Source organism: Suillus bovinus (genome assembly GCF_016758785.1).
Source record: "Suillus bovinus strain UH-Sbo-P2 chromosome Unknown EDB93scaffold_42, whole genome shotgun sequence".
Lineage (NCBI taxonomy): Eukaryota > Fungi > Basidiomycota > Agaricomycetes > Boletales > Suillaceae > Suillus > Suillus bovinus.
In genome coordinates this window covers 197023-207951 of record NW_024542098.1, presented here as the reverse complement: position 1 = coordinate 207951, position 10929 = coordinate 197023, and the positions used below count along the sequence as shown (strand labels likewise).

The 10929-nt window shown below is 47.6% G+C and overlaps 4 protein-coding genes across 4 annotated transcripts; 2 read left to right on the top strand and 2 right to left on the bottom strand.

Annotated features, from left to right (window-relative positions):
- Positions 1 to 356: 356 nt before the first annotated feature.
- On the top strand, positions 357 to 2732 carry EDB93DRAFT_1088424 (amino acid/polyamine transporter I; the record flags this gene model as incomplete). Its single annotated transcript, XM_041446130.1, has 15 exons — positions 357 to 455; positions 518 to 564; positions 615 to 669; positions 749 to 829; positions 891 to 957; positions 1016 to 1048; positions 1110 to 1200; positions 1253 to 1354; positions 1408 to 1499; positions 1555 to 1617; positions 1671 to 1741; positions 1788 to 1824; positions 1875 to 2016; positions 2064 to 2376; positions 2436 to 2732. The coding sequence occupies 15 exons, from the start codon at positions 357 to 359 to the stop codon at positions 2730 to 2732; spliced, it is 1590 nt and encodes a 529-aa protein (XP_041306069.1).
- A 618-nt stretch (positions 2733 to 3350) lies between these two features.
- On the top strand, positions 3351 to 4832 carry EDB93DRAFT_1156269 (uncharacterized protein; the record flags this gene model as incomplete). Its single annotated transcript, XM_041449894.1, has 7 exons — positions 3351 to 3401; positions 3457 to 3575; positions 3629 to 3790; positions 3852 to 3927; positions 3978 to 4106; positions 4154 to 4338; positions 4394 to 4832. Coding segments are annotated over 7 exons (941 nt in total), but the record flags the coding sequence as incomplete, so codon positions are not given.
- Positions 4833 to 7452: 2620 nt separating this feature from the next.
- EDB93DRAFT_1156250 (uncharacterized protein) lies at positions 7453 to 9734 on the bottom strand. The gene is made up of 9 exons (XM_041449893.1): positions 8618 to 9734; positions 8483 to 8567; positions 8279 to 8432; positions 8126 to 8228; positions 7963 to 8065; positions 7848 to 7902; positions 7770 to 7796; positions 7653 to 7714; positions 7453 to 7600 (listed from the first exon to the last, which is right to left on the bottom strand). Exons 1-9 carry the CDS (start codon positions 9445 to 9447, stop codon positions 7541 to 7543), a joined length of 1479 nt encoding a protein of 492 aa, XP_041306067.1. The 5' UTR covers positions 9448 to 9734; the 3' UTR covers positions 7453 to 7540.
- EDB93DRAFT_1156249 (acyl-CoA N-acyltransferase) lies at positions 9735 to 10896 on the bottom strand. Its single transcript, XM_041449892.1, has 5 exons — positions 10676 to 10896; positions 10590 to 10608; positions 10403 to 10532; positions 10289 to 10344; positions 9735 to 10240 (listed from the first exon to the last, which is right to left on the bottom strand). The coding sequence occupies exons 1-5, from the start codon at positions 10798 to 10800 to the stop codon at positions 9998 to 10000; spliced, it is 573 nt and encodes a 190-aa protein (XP_041306066.1). The 5' UTR covers positions 10801 to 10896; the 3' UTR covers positions 9735 to 9997.
- Positions 10897 to 10929: the final 33 nt, after the last annotated feature.

Below are 10929 nucleotides of genomic sequence, written 5' to 3'. Positions count from 1 at the left end.
ACAACCTTACCTGGTCCTGCTCCTGTCGTCGCAGCGAAGGAATGTCACAAGTTGCCACGCTGCCAGACGATACCAAGGTTGAATTTCGACAGAACGCCGCACCCGGCTCATGCATGCACATGTGCCAACTCCAAGTGGGTACTTACTGCTACACAGGCCCAATCATTTCAGTGACAGCTCAGCACTGTTCCTATCTTACTTATCAACAAGCGGTGGTAGCCTACCGTGTGGGTTGCTTATCAAGACCATGATGCGGTGGGCGCTCGATGGTGATAACCAAATGGGATTGGTGTGGGACCGGCTATCTTCCGTACTCCATCGCTTCTTCTTTTCGTCCCACTAGTAGCTGCGCGGATATGGAACCACCGAAGGACGCCATTTCGAAGGCAGACGAAGCCCTGCTCGCTGAGCTTGGGTACAAGCAGGAATTTAAGCGTGCATTCACGCCCTTGGAGGTATCATCAACGCTGCCATGCTTAGCGATTTGGGTCGGAACTGATAGCGAAGACGATCACAGGTTTTTGGGATAGCTTTTAGTATCATTGGTCTACTCCCCTCGATTGCGTACGTCGTCCTTTTCTTTGTCTTTCAAGAGTTACAGTTTATTTGAATAGCTCTGTGCTGTTCTATGCTGTGCCTAATGGAGGACCATCCTCAATGGTGTGGGGTGTACGTGCTTGTTTCTCCGGGTATCTCCTTGCGCGAATTATGCTGATGGTGACGATGGTTGCTTGTCAATATTCCATAGTGGGCAGTTACGAGTCTTTTCATCCTCTGCGTAGGGATGTCGATGGCCGAATTGGGTTCCGCAGCCCCGACGTCCGGAGGAGTGAGTCGGTTTTTGCCTTTGTTGATGTGGTATCATTCTGAGTGATATGGATGAACTACAGTTATACTTCTGGACGCACTCCTTATCATCTCCACGGTGTAGAAATTTACTTGCCTGGATTGTTGGGTGTAAGTTCTGTTATGGTAATCTTAACGAGCGGAGATATAGATATTGACACGATAATAGACTCGAATACCATTGGGACCATTGCGTCGGTCGGTAAGGACTTTGTGGTTGCCTTTGTGATGTCGAATTTTACTCAGCATAACTTTCTGCATAGCATCTATTGACTGGGGATGCGCAGTGCAAATCATGGCTGCAGTGTCCATTGGCTCAAACCAAACTTTTACCGCAACGAGTGCACAAACTTTGTGCGTCATTCGAAATACTGATCCAATTAATGAGCTTACTCATCATATCTAGTGGAGTCTACGTTGCAATAGTCCTGTCGCACGCAGTTATATGCTGCTTGGGAACTGCGGTTCTCGCAAGACTGCAAACAGTTTATGTTGTACTTAATGTCTGGTTTGTGGTCAAGTCTTATAGATGCACTCGAGTTGCTGAATTACTCCGGGTAGTTTGTGTCTCGCTGTTATTATTGGCCTTCCTGCTGCCACACCAAAGGCGAACATGAACAGCGCAAGCTATGCGTTTGGTGATTTCACAAATTGTCAGTGAATACATTCTAGTAGTGAACTTGACTGATATCAGAATGGTATTTGCAGTGAACGGCTGGCCGGATGGCTATGCCTTTATTCTAAGCTTCCTTGCGCCGGCATGGACCATTGGTATATTCTCACAGGGCGTTGCACGTGTCATGGGTACTGATGTCATGTTGTAGCTTCCTTTGACTCCAGTGTGCATATCAGCGAGGAATCGTCGAATGCTGCTACGGCTGTTCCATGGGCTATTGTAAGCCTCGAACTCCGTTTTTGTTCAATTGCTGAGTGGATTCCAGGTCAGCGCCGTCGCCATCGCAGGCATCCTTGGTTGGGGTACGTATTTATTCATGGTAGCTTCTTAAACCCTGCTTACCATGTTGCAGCAATCAATGTCTCTCTTGCATTCTGCATGGGTAGCGACCTGGAGTCCCTTGCCAATGTTGGACAGCCCATGGCTCAAATTTTCTTCAATAGCTTCGGCCAAAAGGGAACACTTGCATTGTGGTCCTTCGTTGTGCTTGTTCAGTAAGTAGACAGTGATGGCCTTTGAACTTATGATTGATTGGGTGCAGATATATGATGGGCTCGAGCATGGTCCTTGCATCATCCCGCCAAACATTCGCATTTTCTCGTGATGGCGCACTTCCGTTCTCATCCTTCCTCTATCGCATGAACAGCTTCACCAAGACGCCAGTCAATACTGTTTGGTTCGTTGCGATCGTCTCGATTATCCTCGGCTTGTTGTCGTTCGCAGGTCCGCAAGCTGTCAACGCCATATTTTCTCTCTCTGTGACAGCGTTATATATCGCATACGCGATCCCAATTATCGCGCGCTTCGTGTTCAAAAACAACTTCAAGCCTGGTCCGTTTAATCTAGGCATCTTTGTGAGTCTGATAACTTGGTGCTTGAGGATGCGTATTGATGATTGAGCTGTGATTTGAAGAGCATTCCAGTTGCTTTCATTGCGGTGTCGTACATGATCATTATGGATATCGTATTCTTTTTCCCGACGACGCCACAAACGGACGTTGCGAACATGAACTACACTGTGGTGGTGCTAGGCGGTATACTCTTTTTGTCTATCCTGTGGTACTATTGCCCTGTGTATGGTGGTGTGCATTGGTTCACGGGCCCAGTGTCAAACCTTGAGAAGGTGAGTGAGGAGAGCGCGTCGAGTATTGAGGAGTCAGAGGAAAAGAATGTGGGCGAGGATGTTCGGGAGGTACCTGTTGTGGCTTGATAACTAGATGATTTTGATAGTGTGTCCACTGGAGTTAATTTACTTGGGAATGCAGAATTGCGTTTGTTTTATGAACGGACGAACGAATGGAAGATATGCAGACGAAAAATGATTGATGGCAACACAGCGACAGGGCACGGACATCAGTCTATCCATTCGAGGATAGCTGTAGTACTGATGTCATGCCTTCGTGATCCCGGATGGGAACGAGACCTCAAGTTGTATTTGGAAGTCCGATGGGTATTTACTCTAAAAGATAAGCAAGTAATTTCATGCTGTCAGCCTGTTGATCCCATCAGAGTCATGTGTTCCATGGATCCGGTGGTGCCGGGGGGGCGTATGAATCTGCCAGCTATAAAACACTGCCCTTGAGGCGTACTGAAATGTCAGCGGCGTTACATTTTATGCAGCTACTGCATTGAAAGAGTCTAGAGTCAGCGGGTAGGTATGGATACAGCCTTCCGCAATTAGGCTTACACCACAGAATCTGATCTGGGGTCTTTGGATTAGGTTCCTACTACCACCAAAACCATGATATACATGGAATTGAGCAAAGCTCAGTGCCGCCGTACTTCCCCAAGTCATTCCCCAGCGTCATTCTGGCTATGGCTTTTGTCTCGATGGATGCCGCTGCCATAATATCAACATCGTTGGAAGGCATTTTATATGGTGAGCATGTCAATCAGTTCGTCCGTCTGGTCACCACAAAGCTAGGATTTTCCAGGCTTTTCGGTCCTCATGTTCATTGGTACCGTGTGGGCGCTCACCTACAAACATTCCATGCGAGATGTCAATCGCCCAGTCGCTGCTGCTGCAGTCCTGCTATTGATATTGAGCACCGCAGTTAGCCCCTATCGCCCGTCATTAAATGACATCCACTGAAACATTTATCCAAGCACATCATTTTAGGCATTATCCGACTCGAATACGGACTGGTGACCTATCGCAACACGTTCCCAGGTGGGCCGGCGGCGTACTTTGCAGATGTTTCTCAAAACACGAATACAATCAAGACTTCAATATACGTTCTGCAAACTCTGCTTGGCGATGCGGTGGCAGTGGGTTCAACTTTCTATTTGCGACTTTAAAATGGCTATAGAAATGCTTGTCTGGTCACAGATTTATCGTTGTTACGTCGTTTGGCAAGCTGCCTGGGTCATCATCCTACCAAGCATACTGTTGTGTGGCATCGCAGGTCGGATTACATCGATTCAGAGAGTCCCATGCTCTAATATTGCTTTGAAGTCACTGGTGTTCTTTCGATCTACGCTGATTCACAGACCAGCAGTTCTGGAGTCATCTCCGCAGAAGCGAATATGCTGTGCATGGGAGTATTCTGTGCCTTTGCACTCGCAGCAAATTTGTCGAGTTCAGGTATGCATGATTCTACTCATTCTCATTCCAACTTGAATTTTTTCAAGGATTACTCGCGTACCGCATCTGGAAAATAGAGCGCAGTGTATCTGCCACTCGCACTACAAAGGTTATGACAACGAGCATAACGCGCGTAATAATGGATGCTGCCATTTTGTACACCATAGCGCTCCTCTCCACAATAGTTGGATCCCTCTGCTCGGGCACTGGACCGTTTGTTGTGATTGACATGGTGATGGCGTTTACGACATACTAATCATCAAAACGACTGATTTTCGATCAATTAGATCACACCGATCATCTCGATTACCTTCTACATGGTAATCATTCGAATCGCGATCGGTCAAAGAACTCACAGGCAGATCTTGACTGTCCGTGGGGGGATGACTAGTGATACGGAACGAGGGAGCTTCCCGCGATATTCTATGAAGCCTCTCCACGTCCATGTATCCCGCTCTACGTACACCGATGATACCCCGGTGTACGGGATTTTGAGCCAGAGCTGACCACCGAGACACAAGGAGTGTTTGGATGATATTGCGACCTATCGTCAGGCTAAAGTCGGTTACTATTTTCACAGAAATCATTATGAGGCAACAACATATGGTCTGTCTGAGGCACGTATTAATAGCAAAGAATGTATGACTTAAATGAATTTTTGTATTATGTCCTTTACTTGCATGAACAATGGTAGCAATCATAGTGCTAGCGATGTACATTAATGATTGTCGTTAGCAATTTCTGAGAAGAAGAAAGTACGGAGCCAGAATCGATTCCAGCGTCCAGCATGTATACTTGTCACCTGGAAATGCAGAAGTAACAGCAACGAGAGGTGGTGGAAGCAGTGATATATGGGTGGGACTGAGCTTCTTTGATGGATTGCTGCACGACACTGGACTTGGCAGGCCCATGAGTGCCTACGGTAGTCCGAGTCATGAGGTCAACAGATGCTTCCTTCCGTTTTTCTCTCAGTCAGAGCATTCCCCTGTACTGAAATCAGGTGGAATCAAGAATCGGAGAAACATACAAAACATGCATATTTGCCCCAGACGTCGATTACTGTTCACATTGAGATGGTTTTGTACGCATCACGTACATCGAATAATACCTCGTTACCATCCTGTCAGAGAATGTCGAGTTCACATATATGAATCATATCCAAAAGACATTGCAGCAAATCTTGCTACTCCTGTCGTTGCGTGACCATCTATAAGTGATAATCCGTCTAGCCGCCCATCAGGAGAGAGTGGTAGACACATCTTCAAAATAGACATGAGTGTGCTGACGGATGGAAGGACGTACCTCTAGGATTCTGGGTTTGGGTAAACGAAGATGTTATAACGAGGTGGAGATTATAGATTCAGATGCATGAATTGGAGCAATGGATGTAAATCTCGACCGAGTGAGTTACGGAATGTGGGATGATTCTCGAGCGCTTCAGCTGCACAGCCTATGTTATACGTATAAGCTACGAAGCGAACACGAGGATAAGGCATGTAAAGAGTTAAGCGTATACCAGTAAATTCGACTCTAACTTGACAGAAACTCCCATTGTGCCCTGTTACCCATTTGTGTTTTTTATCTTCATTTTGGAACTTCGTTGATGAAAGCTGAATTTATGGCGCTGCACTCGGTAATAGGAGTTCGAGTTCTGATGCATGGTTTCACCCACTGCTAAAACGAAAAACGTCAGCGACGATACTTCTGCAAGAAATTTGAAGGACATACCGGATGGGTCTGGGGTGCCATATACCTGCCAGGTGAACAGAGGATCACTTATCGCTGATATGAAAGAGACATTAACAATATTAATGATTCCCCGCCAAAAACTTGAAGGGCACGTTGATCCTGTCTGGAGCGTCATACACTTGCCAGGTGGACAGCGGATCATCACTCATTCAAGGAACGGTTCCCTGTGAGTATGGAACTCGAAGTGAGCGGGAAATAAATATGGGACGACTGGAGGTGGACCATAGCGTTGTCTCCGGAAGGGAGGATTGTGAGTGGAACATTACTGTAACACATGCACTAGCCTGAGGGTCGTCGCGAGCGACTTGACGAAAAATCTCGCACGAGTCCGGAGGTTCAATTTCAACCACATCCGTCGCCGACATAAAATCTGGACTCAGTGGCTCTCAGTGGCTCAAGTTGCCACTTGCTACAAAACAAGTTCAACATGTGCAGTATAACTTCTTTTCACTTTTCCGTGCCTTCTGACGCAAACATGTCCATATCATCTGACAGCAGTAGTAGGATGCCGTCAAGGGCGGTGGTGTTCAGGCAGTCACGACGGTGCTTCGCAATATGCGAGTAAGTGGGGAATGCCATGCTCTTCTTCAGGCTCTCAGCCTTCTCGTTTCAGTTGCTTGACTCAATATCGTACCCTCTGCTGTACAAATCTGATGTCCGCCGTAAATGAGGCAATGGGTGACTCGTAATTCTGCGAGTTGCTTCTGTCGACTCATCGGTGCTGCACGAGTCACGGATGTGGATAACATGACTTCTAGCACACATCTTACCCTCAAATGATCCTCAGTCATGTCAAGATTCGTCCCTGGCCACGTCAGTGACTGCCTTTCACACTTGGGAGGAGGCACAATCCGTCTAGAACGTCCCAAGGACACAGGACTAATAAACCTCATAATCAGCGAAACGCTACAAGCTGTCGTCAATATCATGTATCTTCACTTAACACATGTAGATGATTTCCTCGACAGACTCTGTGCCAGATCCACCCAATCATACCTTTCGAGCATCAGGTGAAGAGCCAGGGCAATCAGAACAACCCCAGGATCCGCGAGAGACAAATTTGTGATAAGTGAAATGCTACAAGTCACCGCATCAGCAGTACGCGCCGTCTACCTTCACTCAGCACGTGGTGCCCACTGGCACATGACAGATTCCGTGTCGGACCCACTCGGTGATACCCTCCCAGCCTTGGGTGAGTCTGACCACCTTGAACAAACCCAAGACTCGGGAGAGGTGCACACCAGTGGAGTGCAACAAGTCGTCATCACTGGTACGTGATATTAGTACCCGTTTAGCACGAGATACGGGCGAATCAGGAAGGAATGTGGAATAATGGTCTCCGGGAAAGAAAAACTACGCAGGATCATCGCTGAGGTGACATAGGTATGCATGATCCTGAATCACTAGGAGGACAATTGATTAATGAGGATAACAACAAGGGGCTTTGCAAGAGAGGAGCGAAGCCACGGAGAAGTCATCTGGGAAGTAATCGGATCAATCTGTGCAGAGAAAAGTAGAGAGGGCTCTCCACCAGGACGTCATCTTCGAGTTGATAATTTACTTGCCCGAGCACGCAGAGCCCTGGTTCAAACACCACCAGACATTTTTCAAAATATTTGCTTTCCTCGTCTAAAGGGATATACATGAAGACATTGCTCTCTGTGGTATGTGTAACAGAATGCATATTAATTCATATCTTCATCGCCGGGAAGATCGAATCCTGCGGCGTGAAGCAGGGTAGCAAACTGTACAAATTCATCAAGATAAAACGAGTGCATGCTGAATAAACAGACAAACCTGAACTTTCGCAATTGAGCGAATTTGGCTGAGGTCATAGCCGGGACGTTCGCTGATATCACCTGCAGGAACGTCAAACTTGGGGTGGTAAGGATGGGGAAGGCGCGAGGGACTGACCGCTGTTGTGATACATGGGGTCCGCAACTAAGCAGACGCAACTTAGCAAGTTGAAGAACATGTATGTTTAGGGCTTACTTGGACCGGCACGCTCGAACACTTGCGTCGAGGCATATCCTTGCTCATGGAAGGACTAGAGAAAACCAACATAAGTTGGCTTGCATTTTTTTTATAACGAAATGATAGAACTGACCTGGTGGTCACTGCAACATGCGGCAGTGTAGCCCACACTAAGCTCAGGGCTGTAGATGGCTGACATTTTTGAAACAAGTTGAGCCACTTCTGGAGTACCGATGCTGTGGGATGGAAGAGATCGTTCATATCCGGTTTGGTAGGTTAGGTATAAAAAGACGCACTACATCGGAAGTCCAAGTTGAGGAGGTTCGCCGGGGGCGTGGTATCCAAGCATATCAGCCTGGATCATTACAGTGATATTTGCGTCCTTCTCGCGCATCTCGCCTGCATGAAGTGGTCAAATATTTGAAGCGTGCAAACAAATGCTGACTCACGAGCATAAGCCTTGGAACCGTACAGGCCCTGTTCCTCACCTGCGAAAGCGACGAGCTCTACGTTGCTGCGGAAAGTGAGACCGGAGTGGGCAATAGCACGTGCAATTCCGAGAAGGGCAACGGTGCCCGAGCCGTCATCATTTCCTCCAGGAGCCTGATAAATATTCAGAACACCAAGAGGGTGATAGCGAATAGATACGTTACCCTCTGTGAACCAAACGAACCACGCGAATCGTAATGCCCAGAAATGAGGACAATGGAAGTTGTGTCTACCGACGCAGAGTATTTGCTGATGGATTGGCTAAGTAGTTTCCAAAAGAATGAGCAGACTTTGCTTACCAGACCACGTTCGGTGCGAATCCCGTCAGGAAAGTCTTCAGTTTGCAAGTTGCGCCCGTCTCCTCAAAACGTTCCTTGAGCCAATTAGCAGCGACGCGAGAGCCCTCTGCAAAAGAATGGCGGGAAACGATTCCCGACTTTCCATCCTCACCCGTAAGCCATCTAATGTCGTCACGCATCTGATTCAATGAAATGTTGTTTACGAGTGTCCATACAGCTGGGTCGAAGCGAACGGTCTCGAGGAGGTTCTTGACATGCTCGATAGCAGGCTTGGGGACCGGGAGATATGACGCGGGTTGCTTGGGTAGAATGTATGGCTTCCAGTAGCGAGGGAGCAATGCCTCAATGCTGGGTACTAGATTTGGTTCGACGGCTATCAGTCCATAGGATCCTCCCGCTGGCTGCAAATCCACCAAGTGAAGCTCTACTCCAGGTTCCTCCGGAGAAGACAGTGAATACTGATGACCAGACAATTGTTGTCCGCCTCCCATGGAGTATCCGTCTTCTCCCAACCACCTGAAGAAACCTTGAACCTCCGCCTCATACTCTGGAGTTACCAAGAAACTGTCGATAGCCGATTCTTGCAGCCATACAAGTTGACGTTCATCATTGGCGACATATGGAAGGAGAGAGACCGATTGTGGTGATAAGCCTTTGATAGAGCTGGTTTGGAGACAAGTGGGTGGGATATGAAAAATGCTTCGTCCTCCGTATGTTCCATAGAAGTTGTCTGTCAAACAACCTGGTGTGGTTTCAACGGTAGCAATGTTCGGCGCATACGGGGTTACCAATAGCAATGCTGAGGCAATACCAGCTGGGGAGAAGACCATGTTGAACTGCAGTCAACGAAAGGCGCTGGGACACTTATAACGATTGATAACAAGCTGCGTGAGATCTGCCTCCAGAACGCGACAAGACGGTTTGGGACGCTTGGAACTTCTAGTAGTCCAGAACGGACTCGGAGCACAATCCGTGACAGCAGCCGGAAGCAATACACGATATATACTTAGTACGATATCTTTATGTACCGTGGAGTGGCCGCCGTGGCTGGGAGTTTCGCTTTCCAAGATACAGACGTCGACTTTGATGCCATGACGGTCACTTACCATGTTGCGCAAGCAGGAACCAGGAGCTCCACCCGTGAATCATGGACTACATCAAAATATTACTACATATATCAATACACATGTATGTGGGGTATACTAGTGCCTTGACACGATGAGGGAACAGGAAATGAATGGTTGAACCAGGGTTATACAACTGAGACGGTGTTTGTGGTACAGCTAGTTGAAGGGCCATTATGGCTATCGAAAGCCAGATTAGGATGTTAGGATCAGCTCCATCAAAGGGAAATGATATTGGTCGTGTGACTAGGAATCATCAACGATATGAGACCTCATCATCGTCTGGAGAAATTGAGTAGGAGAAGATGGTGTTGGTGGGGGAAAGTTTCATGTAGTGTGGAAGGTCTTGATCCAATTCCGATGGAGGGACGGCGAGGACCAAACGGAACGCATCCTTTCCATTGAGATAGAATCGATACAGCCGTTTCTCGCGGATAAATCCCAAGGACTCGTATAGGGAAAGAGCCGGCGCATTATCATATTCTGTTTCAAGAACGACCTAGTTGAGCATTAGCAAAAGTCCGAAATATAGATATAAATCATGCACCTCATCAACTCCGTGTCGTCTCATGACCTCCACCGAGCGTCTGACCAACGTGCTTGCTGGAATCGGCGGGTAAATATACATGGTTGGCTGAAGGCGCACGTGGTTATCGCATACCTACACCACGTTTACGCCAGCTCTTGCTAACACTGAGCATGGCGATATAACCTCTATTCGAGGCATGCTTGTGCATGCTCTGCTTGCAGACTATGACACCTATCGGCTCCGACGACCCCGCAGGTATTGCCTGAAAGGGGACACGTCTGATTCATTTCAGGTGATATAAGGAGGTCGTAATACGCACGAGAAAAGAAAGTTGTGGCCTGTACATAGTCGGCAAAAGTTAGTGATTCGAATTCGCCCAGTAAAATAAATGATAACGAGACTTACCATTGATGGAGGAAATAACGATATGTGTATATGACATACGGCTCACTGAGCTCACTCTGTACCAGCGCCATAATGTGTGGTAAATCAGATTCGCCTACATACTGTCTGTACAATATTTCAGTCATCGTCTCGGATAATGGTCAGGAGCAAGAGCGGGAACACGACTTATCCTCGAGGCGAGCACGCGACCGACATTGCGCAGTCCATGGCGCGGTCTCCGGTGGACCTTGAACATTCCCACGCTTATACAACAT